At 40.7% G+C, this 15432-nt stretch overlaps 1 protein-coding gene across 2 annotated transcripts in view; it reads left to right on the top strand.

Moving 5' to 3' along the window:
• The window catches only part of mtus1b (microtubule associated tumor suppressor 1b), a 195215-nt gene that overhangs the window by 38519 nt on the left and 141264 nt on the right, over positions 1–15432 (top strand). For both annotated transcript variants that reach the window (XM_041188957.1, XM_041188960.1), the window contains exon 3: positions 7339–7549. In XM_041188957.1, coding sequence (XP_041044891.1) covers positions 7339–7549 — 211 coding nt within the window. The remainder of the gene's footprint in view (positions 1–7338; positions 7550–15432) is intronic.

The raw sequence follows: 15432 nt of genomic DNA, 5'->3' as shown, positions 1-15432 counted from the left end.
CATGTTTTCAAGAAGGATTTAGATATAGCTCTTGGGGTGAAAGGGATGAAAGGATATGGGGAGAAAGCAGGAGCAGGCTATTGAGTTGGATGATCAGCCATGATCATGAATGGTGGAGCAGCTTCAAAGGGCCGAATGGCCTACTCATCCTATTTTCTATGTTTCAATGTTTGAAGAAATAACATATGCTGTGGATAAAGGGAAGCTGGTGGATGTGCTGTTTAGATTTCTGGAAGGCCTTTTAATAAGCTACCATATCAAAAGTGATTATGGAAGATAAAAGCTCATGGTGTAGGGGATAAGTGGATAGAAAATTGGCTAGCTAACTGTAAACAATAGGCATAAATGTCTTTTTCTGGTTGGCAAAATGTAACAAGTGGTGTACCACAGGGGTCAATGCTGAGGCCTCAACTTCACAATTTTTATATAAAATGACTTGGATGAAAGGACCGAAGGATTGGGTACTAAACTTGATGGCACAAAGGTAGGTAGGTTAGTGAAACGTGAAGAGGATGCGAGGCTACAAAGAGATATAGATGGGTTAACTGGGCAAAGATCTGACAAATGGAGTATAATGTGCGAAATTGTCTATTTTAGCAGTTAGAAGGAAAAAAGAAGCATATTATCTAAATGGTGAGAAATTGCAGAGCCCTGAGATGCAGAGGAGGGATCAGGGTGTCTTAAGTGAATGAATCACAAAAAGCTAGTATGCAGATACAGGCAGGAAGTATTTAGGAAAGCAAATAAAATGTTATCATTTATTGAGGGGAATTGAATCGAAAACTAGGGAGCTTATGCTTCAGTTATACAAGGCATTGGTGAAACCACATCTGGAGTGTTGTGTGCAGTATTGGCCTCCCTATTTAAGGAAGGGTTGAAAGCAGTTCATCGAAGGTTTACTAGACTGATACCTGGAATAACAGGTTATCCTACAAGCAATGGTTGGACAGACTAGGTTTGTATCCACTGGAATTTAGAAGGGTAAGAGGTGAATTGATTGAAACATAGAAGATCCTGAGGGGACTTGACAGGGTGGATGCGGATAGGATGTTTTCACTTGTGGGAGAATCTAGAACCTGGTTACTGTTTAAAAAATAAGGGGATGCCCATTTAGGACAGATGAGAACTTTTTTTCCCTTGGTGGCGGGGGTGATTGGTTGTGAATCTTGTGGAACTCCCTGAAAAGGTGGTGGAAGCAGTGCCTTTGAATATTTTTAAGGTGGAGGTCGATTCTTAGTAAGCAAAGGGGTGAAAGGCTGTTGGGGATAGGCAGGAATGTGGAGCTGAGGTTACCATCAGCAGAACAGACTTGAAGGGCCCAGTGCCCTATTCCTTAATGTTTGTGTTTGTATTTGCATATTTGGCTACAATACATTTGGTTACTTCATCTATGCCATTAAGATCGCAAATAATTCGAGTCCCACCACTGATCCCTGTGGCACTCCACAAGTTAGTTTGCCAATCTGAAAATAACCCTTTATCCCAACACTCCTTTTTGTTAACCAATCCTAATCCCATAATAATATATCACCCCCAACACCATGAGCTCCTGCATAGTAACCTTTCATTATCATTATTATTTAGCAATCCAAATACACTACAGGGTTCCCCTTTATCCACCCTGCTTGTTATATCTTCAAAGGACTCTTAAATTTGTCAAAACACTGTTTCCCTTTCTCAAAACTCTGACTCTGCCTGATGCTATTATGATTTTCTAAATGCCTTGCTCTCAATAGATTCTAGCATTTTCCCAATGACTCATGTTAAGCTAACTGGCTTAGTTTCCTGCTTTGTCATTTTTTCTTTCTTGAATACAAATATTGCATTTTCCAATCCACTGAATCTGTCCAGTATCTGGGGAATTTTGGAAGATTACAATCAATGCATCCAATACCTCTGCAGCCACCTCCTATTAAGACTCTAGGATGCAGGACTTCAGATCAAGAAGACCTGTCAGCCTTTAGTCCCATTACTGTTCCTTGTACTTTCTTCTGCAGGTATAAGTGTCAAACTAGGCTGAATTCCTCCTCTTTTCTATGCAAAGGCCAATGTAAAGTTTTTTTTATGGATCATTACAACCACGTTCAACTTTAGAAAAGTCTAACCACCATAAAATTCATATTTGTGCTGTGCACCTGAAGTTGAAAAAATGTACAAGTACCCAGTCACACCTACAAGCCAAGTCCTATTACAGGATCCATCCACAAGATCACCGTATCTTTACAGTGCAGAAGGAGCCATTTGGACCATCAACTCTGCACTGGCTCTCCAAAAGAGTATTCCACCTATCCCACTCCCTTGCCTCTTTTTTAATTCGTTCATGGGATGTGGGTGTTGCTGGCCAGGCCAGCATTTATTGCCCATCCCTAATTGCCCTTGTTCAGAGGGCATTTTAAGAGTCAGCCACTTTGCTGTGTGTCTGGAGTCACGTAGGCCAGACCAGGTAAGGATAGCAGATTTCCTCCCCTAAAGGTCATTAGTGAGCCAGATGGTTTTTACAACAATCGACAATGGTTTCATGGTCAACATCAGATTTTTAATTCCAGATCTTTTAATTAATCCCCAGAGCATTACCCTGGGTCTCTGGAATACCAGTCCATTGATAATACCACTACACCACTGTCTTCCCATATAAATCCCCATAACCTTGCACATTCTCTCTGTTGAGGCAGCAATCCAATTCTCTTTTGAATACCTCAATTAAACCTGCTTCTACCACCCTTTCGGGAAGTTTGTCCTTTCCTCTCATCACATTTACTCCTTTTGCCAATTATTTTGAATCTGTGCCCTCTAGTTCTTGATGTTTGCTTGAGTGGGAACAGTCTCTCTCAATTTATCCTTTCCATACCCCTCAGGATCTTGAATACTACTATCCAGTCTCCTTTTCTGATATATATTAATGATCTAGATTTTGGTGTGCAGGGGACAATTTCAAAGTTTGCAGATGAAATGAAGTGTGGCAATGTTGTAGACTGCAAAGAGGACTGTGTAGAACTTCAAAAGGGCATAGACAAGTTGGTGGAATGGGCAGATAGGTGGCAGATGAGGTTCAATGCAGAGAAATATGAGGTGATGCATTTTGGTAGGAAGAACATGGACAGACAATATAAAATAAGGGATGAAATTTTGAGGAGGGGGGTGCAGGAACAGAAAGACCTGGGTGTATATGTGCATAGATCATTGAAGGTAGCAGGACAGGTGGAGAGGGCAGTTAATAAAGCATATAGTATCCTGGGATTTATTAATAGGGGCATAGAGTACAAGAGCAAGGAAGTTATACACTAGATGTCAACTGGAGTAGTGTACAGTTCTGGGTGCCAATTATAGGTGAGATGAGAACACATTGGAGAGAGTGCAGAAAATGTATAGAGAATGGTTGCAGGGATGAGAAACTTCAGCTATGAGGATAGATTGGAGAGGTTGGAACTGTTCTCCTTGGAGAGAAGAAAGCCGAGAGGATATTTGGTAGCGATATTCAAAATCATGAGGGGCTGGACAGAGTAGATAGGGAGAAGCTGTTCCTGCCTTTTAAAAGGATCAAGAATGAGAGTGCACAGAGTTAGTGATTTGCAAAAGAAGCAAATGTGACATGAGAAAACACTTTCACACAATGAGTGGTTCGGGTCTGGAATTCAATCCTGGATGTGTGGTGGAGGCAGATTCGATTGAGGCATTCGAGTATTATTTAAATAGAAACAATGTGCAAGGGTATGGCAGGGCAATGGCACTAGGCAAGAATGCTCATTTGGAGACCTGTTGCAGACACAATAGGCTGAATGGCCTCCTGTGCTGTTAAAATTCTGTGCAGCTGCCTTTTTTCACCAAGGAAAACAGCCTTCACCCCTCCAATCTATCCTCATAGCTACAGTTCTTCAAACCTGGAATCATTCTTGTGAATCGCTTCTGAACTCACCAATGCCTTCACATCCTTGAGCATGGCACCCAGAACTGGACACAGTACTCCAGATGAGGCCTAACTAGTGTCTTATACAAGTTCAACATGACTACCTTACTCTTTTACTCAATGCCCTGTTAATAAAGCCTAAGATACTATATGCTTTATTAACTGCTCTCTCAACATATCTTCCCATCTTCAATGAATGTGTTCCTCTATTCCTGCACTTCTTTTAGAGGCTCTACCTTTATTTTATACTGTCTCTCCATATCTTTCCTGCCAAAACAATTCACCTCACATTCCCTGCATTGAACTTCATCTGCATTATATTTTATCTGTCACATATCTGCCTAATCCACCCAATATGTCTATGCCCTTTTGAAGTTCAAGACTATCCCCAGCACAATTGATGACATTCATCTGCAAATTTTGAAATCATGCCTTGCACACAACGGTCTAGGTTATGAATATATATATATATATATATATTGGTAAGAGCAAGGGTCCAAGCACTGACTGCTACAAACCTTTCTCCAATCACTACTGTTTCCTGTCATTCAGTCAATTTCTTACCCAAGTTCCTACTTTCCCCTTTATTCCATGACCTAGAATTTTGCTCTCAAAAAGAAAATAGAGAAAGAATAATCAAGGTACAAGTGAGATCAGTTCCAATTAATAAGTTGTTAGATAATTTAACAAAGAGAAATACTGAGCAGTGACATTTTGCTTAACCCTTTTATAGAAATGTAGAAACTAGAGCAGGAGTAGGCCATTTGGCCCTTCGAGCCAGCTCTGCCATTCAATATGGTCATGACTGATCCTCTACCTCAACACCACATTCCCTCTTTCCATACCCCTTGATGCCCCTAATATCCAAAAGGTTATCAATTTCTTTCTTGAATATATTTAGTAATCCGGCCTCCACAGCCTTCTGTGGTAGAGAAGTCCACAGTTTGACCACCCTCAGTCCTAAATGGCCTGCCCTGAATCCTGAGACTGTAGCCCTTGGTTCTAGACTCCCCAGCAGGGGGGAAACATCCTCCCTGCATCTAGTCTGTCTAGCCTATTAGAATTTTATATGTTTCAATCAGATTCCCTCTCTTTCTTAACTCTAGTGAATACAGGCCCAGTCGAATCAATTTCTCCTCATAGGACAGTCCTGCCATCCCCAGTATCAGCCTCATGAACCTTTGTTGCACTCCCTCTATGGCAAGTATATTCTTTGTTAGGTAGGGAGACCAAAACTGTACACATTGCTCCAGGTGTGGTCTCACCAAGGCCCCTGTATAACTGCAGTAAGACATCCTTACTTCTTAAAACTCTTGCAGTGAAGGCCAGCATACCATTTATATCCTGCGGTACACCACTAGTCCCTGTCTGCCATCCAGAAGAAGAACCATTTATTCCCACACTCTGTTTCTGATCTGCCAACCAATTCTCAATCCATGCCAGTCTATTACCCCCCAATCCCATGTGCTTTAATTTTGCCCACTTGCCTCTTATGGTGGGACCTTATCAGAAGCCTTCTTGAAATCCAAATACATCACATCCACTGGTTCTCCCTTATCTATTCTACTAGTTGCATCATCAAAAAAACTCCAGTAGATTAGTTAAGCATGATTTCCCTTTCATAAACCGATGCTGACTTTATCTAATCCTGTTAATGCTTTCCAACTGTTCCGTTACCATGCCTTTTATAACAGACTCTAGCATTTTCCCCACTACTGATTATAGGCTAACTGGTCTGTAATTCTGTTTTTTCTCTCCCTTTTTTAAATAGTGGGTTACATTGCTGCCCTCGAGTCATCTGCAGAAACTGCTCCAGAATCTATACAATTTTGGAAGATGACCACCAATGCATCCACTATTTCCAGGGTCACTGCCTTCTAAATCTGGGATGTAGATTCAGGCCCAGGGGATTTTTCAGCATTTAAACCCATTAATTTCTCTAGCCTAATTTTTTACTTTTTAAAAAAACCCCTAACCCCTTGGTGTTTCTTATCTCCGCCCACATGATTTTCTGAGTCAATATTCATCCTCACTATTGCATTGATTTCTTCCTTTACTAATAGTGCTGCCCCACCTCCTTTCCATATGTGTCTGCCCTTCCTAAATATTGAATACCCCTGGAAGCTCAGTTCCCATCCTTAGTTACCCTGTAGCTATGTCTCCATAATTGCAACCAAATCATGACCGTTCATAACTATTTGCACTGTTAATTCATCTACCTTTATTGCAAATGCTCCACAGGTTAATATACAATGCCTTTAGTCATTTTAACCTTGTTAGTCACCTTAGCTTTAGCTTGCGCAATGACCCCATTTGTTATTTGCCCTTGTTTTTTCTGCCTTCCATATTTGCTGCTTTATTTTCTTTCGATTCTATCCTTGTTTTGCCCTCCTCTGTCACCCTGCTCAGGTTCGCATCCCCCGTCATTCTGGTTCAAACTGTCTCTGACAGCACTAGCAAACTACACCCACTCTCTCCCCCACCCCACCAACCAAGGACATTGGTCCCAGTCCTGCCCAGTTGCTTTTGATACTAGCTTTACTGTATGCCCCTTCTAAACGCGCCCACCCCACCCCACCTCTCACCAAAACTCCTTGTTGGTTGCAGGTATTTAAGACCAACTTTGATTATTTGTTCAGTTGTCACATGCATTTCTGCTCTTCATCCCTTGACCTTAAGAGGTCCATGTATGTTTGTTTATCCAGGTGAATTTTGATTTCGGGGTTTCGCCATAAATTGAAATTTCTAATTATATAACTTTCCCTGATCCTATTCTGACTGTGGAGCATGTCAGTGATGGCACTTCATGACAAACATGAAGCAAAAAAAGCTTATCCTTTTATCTTCCCTCCACCCAAATCACCCAATTCCTGCCAAGGCCTGTGAATGCTGAAGTCAGCTATAGCACTTTTTGCCCCTTCTCCTTTTTGTAACAGTTGCATTTGTGGAAATCAACTAACTTTATGCAAGTGGAGGATTGACTTGACACCGGTTTGTGTTGATGAACATGTTGCATTTTCTGGTAATTAAATGTTGACCAATACCAACAGTTGTTTGCTAAACATTAAGACAATTTTTATTTTCTGCTAGGCATGCCATATTTTTTTAAGAAATGTAAATTATTGCCTTTTGAGTATATGTGAGAGTTGGTGCATTACCCTTGTCTAGTATGTCATCTACAATGTAGGCAACTGCATGTTTGTATATGGTGGAATGTTGGATGTGCTTAGCTGGCTTGCACAGCGCTTCAGGCAAAAGAATCCTTATTCAGTGGATGTTTATGCAAGGAAAGGAAATTGGGAATATTGCCAGTTTCTTCAAGCATAGTTTAACAGCAAAATTCTATAAATGGCTAATGATGTAATACTTTAAAGGTAAACTAGGAAACTTTGCAGAATGTACGGTTTCTACTTCCTGAATTATCTTTTTTACAGGCTCCTTTAACTAAATCATCAGCACCCAGCATTGGTGAAGTTCAAGTTGAACAGAGGCCAAGGGGCAATACTAAGAGCCAGACTGTGCTGTCTCCATCTGCAAAACTAAGAGCGCCGTCGTCTTTATCCAGATTGCGATTGGGACGTGTGAGCAATGATGGCCATACTGGAAATATGCATGGTTCAACAAACAAACAGCCATTGACCTCTGGTAAAGATCTGTACTGATTCTTATGTATGCTGATATTAACTTTAAATTGACTTGAAATGAGTATAATTCTGCATAACTGCTAAACTAATATAGACTTTGGCATCAAATTGCATCACAAACTTGGTTAAATTGTGTAAATCTTGCTTAAAAAATGCTTCCTAGAATTATCACTTATTGACTGGAAATAATAAAAACCAAATAGAAAGTGCTGAGGAGCCTTTTAACCCATGGCAAGCATCCCATTTGTATGCTACCGTTTAAAACCATGAGCTCCTGTTCTTTTTAGAAATCTTGAATCTTCACTAATACTGTTGCATTTGTATGGCATTGGAAAAAGTGAATTACTCGATATGCTGTTCAAAGCAAATTTTAAATGAGGCAAATGTTGTAATGGGTGGTTTTGAGCTTTTCAACTTGTACTACAGATGGAGCTGTGGCACTAAACAGTTGTGAAAATGATAGGAAGCCATCTTGTAATGAATTGAACAAGGTTGTATTTTTTGATTAACTCCTAATAAACATTCTGTATAGCAGTTTCTGAAGCATAAAAATTTGACATTTGCTCCACTTTTGGAAGAAGTTGGTGTATATCAAAGGTCACATAAACATATATAATGGTTACTAGAAATTAGTTCAAAATGCTCGTTGCACATGTGGTTATGCATTTAATGTACTAAGAAAGGAGGACTGAAAACCCAAATCTGGAGGGGACTGCGTGACTGTATTTTCAGATATAGAATGCAGTGCCAATCTCTCTACCATGCAAGTTTATTGCAAATATTTACTGTTTAATGCCATATTTTGTGTTTAGCGTCCTCTGCCTTGCAATCACTAGTGCACTGCTGTTGATAAACAGAAAATATTGAACTCTAGCAGGTCGGTTAGAATTTGTTGAATGTTAGCTTTTGTTTCTTTCAGATGCTATCTGATATGTTTCCAGCTACTTCTGTTTTTAATTATTTTCTAACAAATGTTCTTCAAGTGTTTAGAACAGTTATGAATGTTTAATGAGCATTTTTGTCTTCAGCTTCCCACACTGAAGTTTATATAAATTCTTTGAACTATGGTCAAGTGTATTGAATACTTAACATGAATTTCAGGGAATTATGACCAATTTTAGAAGTTAGCGCTATTGGAAATGCATCTAATTTGGTATCAACGCTTGGAATTAGGCCTAAACTTTTTATCTAGTTATATTTGGTTTCCACATGTATACTTCTACCTAATTTTGGAACAAGATACTGCAGCAATTTAAGCAAATCTATTCGAGGCAATTTTGGTTTCTGTCCTGGAATTGTTTAACAAAAGCTCTTGCTCCATGATTGAAAACAAATGAAATGCCTTTGAGGCTGCAGAATCAAGTTACAAGGACTGAGGATGAACAGGAGGCATGCATACTTAAATCGTGACTTCCTTTTGGTAAAAGCCTATCATTTTAGTTCATGGTGATATCACTGTATCAGCCTATTAGCTGCTGCAATCTTGTAGGGAGTGCTGTGCTGCATGGGCTGGTCACTTATTTTAAATAAGATTATATTAGATATTAGCTCAAACTGAGGTTGAAAAATTCCTCCTGGTTAATGCCATGGTATTTGGAAGCTTAAATTTTAAACAAAAGCTTTGTGTATTCTATACCTGTTGTACATTTTTGGTTCCTGGGTTACAAAACAAAAAGCTTTTAATGCTTTTAAAGTTGGACCGAGCTATATTGATGATCAACCTTCCCTTTAAGCACAATGCACTGGAAGGCACTGACTCAAAGTAAGTAGTAACTGGAAGCCAGTTTCCCCTGTTTTTTAAAGAGCTAACTTAACTGGAGAACTAAATTTGTTTTGAAAGCACGATTGTGAAGTTTTCCATTGACTGGGCTTAACGGATAGTCTCTCTGTCAATATCTTGACTACAACAGGGCAGAGGCTTGTACTGTTGCCTCCTTGACCCTTCAAAACCACTATCAGGAATACACCCTCGTGCCTGTACGAGCATAGTTGCAACAACGCTTGGAATGCTCAACCATCTAGGCCAGAAATCTGCTTGATAACACAGCTTCTCTCAATTTGTGTATTCTCCATGACTCCACTCCTGGCACATCTCTGGTTACGGTATGTGAGATGCATTGCAACAACTCTAACACGGATGATCTACCACAGACAAGAATTGTCATGCTCTGTTGCTTTAAGTTTTTACTTGCTGTACTAATTTCATTCTTGGATGTGTGTTGCTGGCAAGGTTGGCTTCATTTCCAAATCTTAAATGGTGGGCTGTGGAGTAGTTTTGATATAACCAAGCAGCTTGTGGTAGAAGACGGGGCTGCATTTTCGTAGGCCAAACCCAGTAAAGACAGATGTCCTTTCTCAACCATGTGGTAGAGGACGGGACTGCATTTACCTAGGCCAAACCCAGTAAAGACAGGTGTCCCCCATTCAAGGGCATCTAATATTTTTGAAGTGATTCAGTCTGACAGCTTCATGGTCACATTAACTGATTCCAGCTTATTTCCAGATTTAAAAAATACTGAAATTTTTATACTGTAGGAGTTGCACTCATTCCAGGTTCTGGATTAGATGAGAATCATTTTCCAGTAATGAACACTGCACCCAATTGATGGAACATTAAAGCCAGTGACAAAGAAATAAGGTTCTATTAGTTGTACGTGGGGAATACCAGGAATATCCTGGGTGCATCATCATCATAAAGGTTTTAATGATCCAAAGTAAGGCCTACCTTGTCAACGAATGATGTGGGTGACTTTTTATCCAATAAGTGAAGAAAAGCAGCACTGGTGTATTACACCCATCAAGCTGTGGCATGAAGTGAAATTCCGCATATTGGAAGAATCTTAAACAGAGAATTTTTGATTGAAAGCTTGATGTGCCTTCACAATTTTAGTAAAGTGCATAGCAGGATATATTTTTGAAGTCTAGCACTTTCAAAAAGTGATTTATTTGCCTGCTAGTTTAAGTTTTTTGGATGAGTAACGTCAGGGCTAGTAATTGAAGATGAGTTCCAATCCAACTCAGCAAGTTGTGAAATGGAGATGACCAGAAAAAGAGCATAAATTGCCATTTCTGTCAACTACAACACAGCCCAACTAGTTCAGTAATGACCTTCAGGAAAGGCATCCTGTTATCTTCATCTGGTCTGGCTTACGAATAGTACAAGAATGGAGTTACATGTTTGACTTTTGATTTGCTTGACAACCTAGAATAAATGCTACATAAATGTCCATATTCTAAGAAGAAATTGGGGTTGGGGATTTGGGGGTGGGAAGAGGAGTGAGGGGAGGGGGTGGAGAGAAAGAGTACGAGAATTAAGTTTGCATATTTAAACGACTTCATGAAAATTGATTTTTGGGGTGCTGTTCTGATGTGAATGTTCTAACTATTTGTCTACATGTGGTTGTCATGCATATAAGTTGCACCATAGGCTATGCATATGGATTGGGTAAGGAAGCTGATGCTTGCCTATTAATTGAATTCATTGGACCTTTGGCACCATTAATTATGCTAATCTGCCAGCTGTCATTGTTGTTTACAACCTTTTTTAAACTTTTGAGTTTTCGACTTTGCTGCTAGAGAATGCTTGATTATAAACCATACAAAATGCTTCTCAATTTTAACCTTTTCAGAGTTTAGTTTAATTCAAGAATATCAGATCTGGGAAATGGTTTTTTTTTTCTAGTTCAGTTGGGGTGCCTAAACCACATGCTTCTCTCAATGCAATGGGCATTCCATGTCTATCTTGGTTGTGATTTAACTCACTCATTTGAGCTTGGCTCAAGTAGTTATAGCTGCTAGGGTATTCTAAAGATTTTGCTTCCTAGGATCACAGTTAGCATGGACATTAACATTTCCAAATAGAAGTTGAGGCAATTTTGGTTGATCAAAAATGCTGAACAGTCTGGATGCAAGAAAATAATCAGAAGTTAATAGCCCAGATGTTCAATAAGTGTTGAACTGATGGTGCCTTGAAGAAAGGTGCCAACAAGGCTCTAGTTTTCTCTGTGGCATAGATTTCACTTAGATCTTCAGGTGTTAAGCAACTAATCACAAGGATGAGTTCTCTTACTATAATGTAAGATTGAGTTTGGGAGCAACAGATACCTCAAGGCAGTCGAGCATTCTTAAGTCATTTTGAAGTAGTTTTATTCAGGTTAAGAAGCAACAGTTTAGGTATGGTGCAGCAGCTAAAGAGAAGGGAAAAGATGAGAGCGGTTCTCTCATCCCAGAGGACAATGGACGTTGGGCGCAATCTATTATTCTCAGTTTGTGTTAGCATTCTACGCTTCAGCCGAAGTGTTAGGGAACTCTTTTTCCTTGTCGTCCTCCGTTTTCCTTGGCCCATCTTCCATCTGAAGAAGGTGCCTACCTGATCAGAACTGCCCCTTGCCTCAGCACTTATTGATATACATCTAGGGGTTGAACCTTTGGTAATCAACAGGACAGGTACCCAAGATGTCAGAAAGCTCCCCTTCATTCTCCTTACCTCACCATTGCTGCCTCTCTCCTCACCCAAACCAAACACCCAAATCCATTACTCAGCTTGGTAACTTTTTAGTTTACCTGATGCTGAGGGTCACTTGCTAGCCCTCACCAGGCACTTGTACAATAAGAGGTTACAAGGCACCATCCTATCAGCTTAGGAATGTCAATGTGGAAGCTTGAACTAGGAGACCTTCACAAAAGAAAACAGTTTCTCTGAGTTGGCCTTATGCTATGCTTACCAATTCCGTAAGAATTATATACCTATTCTGAGAAGTATCATTTACTGAAGGCCCCATTTTCTTAGAACAAGCCCATGAGTTTAAGTGCATTGATTTAGCATTTTTGTAAGTTTTTAAAACAAAGATTGGAACATTTCAATATCTGAGTTTTCACCTTAAATTTGAAAAAACAACAATTTTTTTTTTTGCAGGATCAGAGATTGCGTAGTAATTACAAATTGGTGCACTGTTGTAAACTCAATACACATTTAACAAGATTAGTTTTTTTGGAGGGGGAGGGGGCATTGAACTTTAACAGTATCACAGTGTAAACACCAGTTTGGTTCAGTGACTTCTGAAGATTGCTGTCTGGTATTGGACAGAGAATTGCCAACAACAGCTTTCGGATTTGTTTTTAACTGCATGTGGGTGAATGCCAGATGTTGCTGAGTTGCACAGAATGCGCAGTGTTTTTTCTATAATTACACCATAATCAGGGCCAAACTGTTGATCTACTTAGATGACCCATAATTGTGTGTTTACTGGTTGTAAAGTTAAAGCGGTGTAATTCATATCTAGCCTTATTTTGATGTTTTTCTGATCTCAGCATCACAGAATTGTTATGGTGTGGAAGGAGGCATTCAGCCCATGTCTGCACCGGTGCTCTGTAAGATGAAATATCTAGCTTGTATGCCCAGCAGCAGATTTTTTTTAATCTCAGAGAAGATACTGCCGTCTGATGATCTGAAGTGAAAATAAAAAGACAGGGAACACTCAGCATCTATGGGGAGAGAAATAAACATATTTCTGCACCACTTGGGTTAACATGTTCAAGGTTTTTTTTATATTCATTCATGGGATGTGAGCTTCACCGGCTGGGCCAGCATTTATTGCCTATCCCTAGTTGCCCTTGACAAGGTGGTAGTGAGCTGCCACCTTGAACCACTGCAGTCCATGTGGTGCAGGTATGCCCACAGTGCTGTTAGGAAGGGAGATCCAGGATTTTGACCCAGTGACGGTGAAGGAGCGGCGATTTATTTCCAAGTCAGGATGGTGAGTGACTTGGAAGAGTACTTCCAGGTGGTGGTGTTTCCCATCTCTCTGCTGTCCTTCTAGATTATGGTTGTGGGTTTGGAACATGCTGTCTAAGGAGCCTTGGTGAATTCCTGCAGTGCATCTTGTACACATTGCTACTATTGTGCATTGGTGGTGGAGGGAATGAATATTTGTGGATGTGGTGCTAGTCAAGTGGGCTGCTTTGTCCTGATAGTGTCAAGCTTCTTGAGTGTTGTGGGAGCTGCACTCATTCAGGTTAGTGGGGAGTATTCCATCACACTCCTGACTTGTGCCAAAATAAATGCATATGCAGTAATGAGAATTAACAGCATAAAGAGTATTGCCTCACCTATTTAGGGACTTATCAATGGCAGAGTGGCAATGCTCCCTTAGCCTATTCTGAAGATGGGAAGTAAGTTTGCTAAAAGCACGTTCCAGGGTATGCTTCAATCAATGAAATCAGATCTGCAGAATCATATCAAAGTACAGCTAAGCAATAAACTTCTTTCTTCTGCCCTTGCTGAAAAAATAAATTTTCAGTCATTTGGTTGTTTCATCAATTAGAACATTATCACAGGAGGCCATTCTGTCCTGCTTGCTTGTGCTGAACTGAGGTTCTTGAATTTTTGTTAGCATTCATCCTGTTTTCTCCCTCATCCAACCATAACTTGTTAGCATAAGTACTAGATAATTAAGTACAAAGCAAAAGAAATCTGCCAAGGTTACATTGCCAGCAACTGAAGAGAACAGGTTAGTTCATGATTAACAAAGTTAGAATGCAGATTTTGAAAGCAAATAAGGCAAATGGAATGGTAGACTTTATTGCAAGACAGGTGCACTATATAAGTAGGGAAGTCTTGCTACAACTGTATGGTGTGTTGGTGAGACTGCAGCTGGAGGTCTCTTGACTTGAAGGATACATTTGCATTGGCGTTAGTTTAGTTTAGAGAAAGTTCGCTTGGCTGATTCCTGGGCTGAAAAGTTGAGCAGGCAGGCCTATACTCATTTGGAGTTCAGAAGAATGAGAGTTGATCTTAATGAAACATAAGATTGAGGTGGCTTGACAGGGTAGATGCTGAGGATGTTTTCCCCATACTGGAGAATCATAGGGGACACCGTTTCAAAATAAGGAGTCTCCCATTTACGATGGCAATGAGGAGGAATTTCTTCTGAGGGTCATTAAGCTTCTTTGAAATTCTCTGCCCCAGACAGCAATAGAGGCTGGGTAATGGAATATATTCAAGGATGAGTTACAGATTTTTGATCTATAAGACAGTCTAGGGCTATGGGAAGCAGGCAGAGAAAGTGGAGTTGAGGCCATGATCGTATTAGATGGTGCAGCAGACTTGAGAGGCCAAATGTCTTATTCTCCCTTGTTCTTATATTCTTAGATTCATGTTACATGTACTGGTGCTTTGAGTTGAAAAAAGGTTAACAAATAAACAACTTCCTAAAGGAGTAGAAGGAAGGGAAGGGGGGATACACACATGGGCAGAATTTGATGCCCTCCTTTTGGTGAGTTTTTGGAGGCAGGGTGGTATTTAATCAGGCAAGAGGACACTGCATGTGGATCTTGCTGCCTTCCCCATCTTTGCATTGATTAAGTCCACAGCAGGAAGGCTCGTGGACAGTCTGCCTGTACTGCCAATTGAGGAATGTCCACTTGGAAGCCTCATCTCTCTGCTAGTGTTCAACCAGCAGCAGGCAGGGAGTTGCTGTACAGAGCCTGAAAAATCCTATTTGCTTGTGGGTTCCCTGGGCAGCGGTCAGGGCAGAGGGGTGGTTGTGGGGGGTGGGGTGGTGGTTGTGTAGGGGGGGGGGGGGGGGGGGGGGGGGGGGGGGTGGTGGTGGTCAGCAAACCCCTTGTTCAAAGGTACTCGGTGACTGACTGACTAAGGGACCTACATCGGGAAGGTGGGTGTCCATGAGATCCACATCCACCTTGCTGGGTTTCTCCTTTTCTTGGACCCCATCCTGCTCTCTCTCTCTCATCATTTTGGCCTTTGCTCCTCATTGATTCTGGTTCTCTGGTGGGTGCATTGCCAGCAGCTGCCATTGCTCCTGCTGGCACTGCCTATAATGGACATCTCCTGGCCACTAGCAACTCTTGGTTGGAGCAGGGTCT

Source organism: Carcharodon carcharias, chromosome 1 (genome assembly GCF_017639515.1).
Source record: "Carcharodon carcharias isolate sCarCar2 chromosome 1, sCarCar2.pri, whole genome shotgun sequence".
Lineage (NCBI taxonomy): Eukaryota > Metazoa > Chordata > Chondrichthyes > Lamniformes > Lamnidae > Carcharodon > Carcharodon carcharias.
Note: the sequence above shows the minus strand (reverse complement) of the source record. Positions and strands in the feature narration are given on the sequence as shown.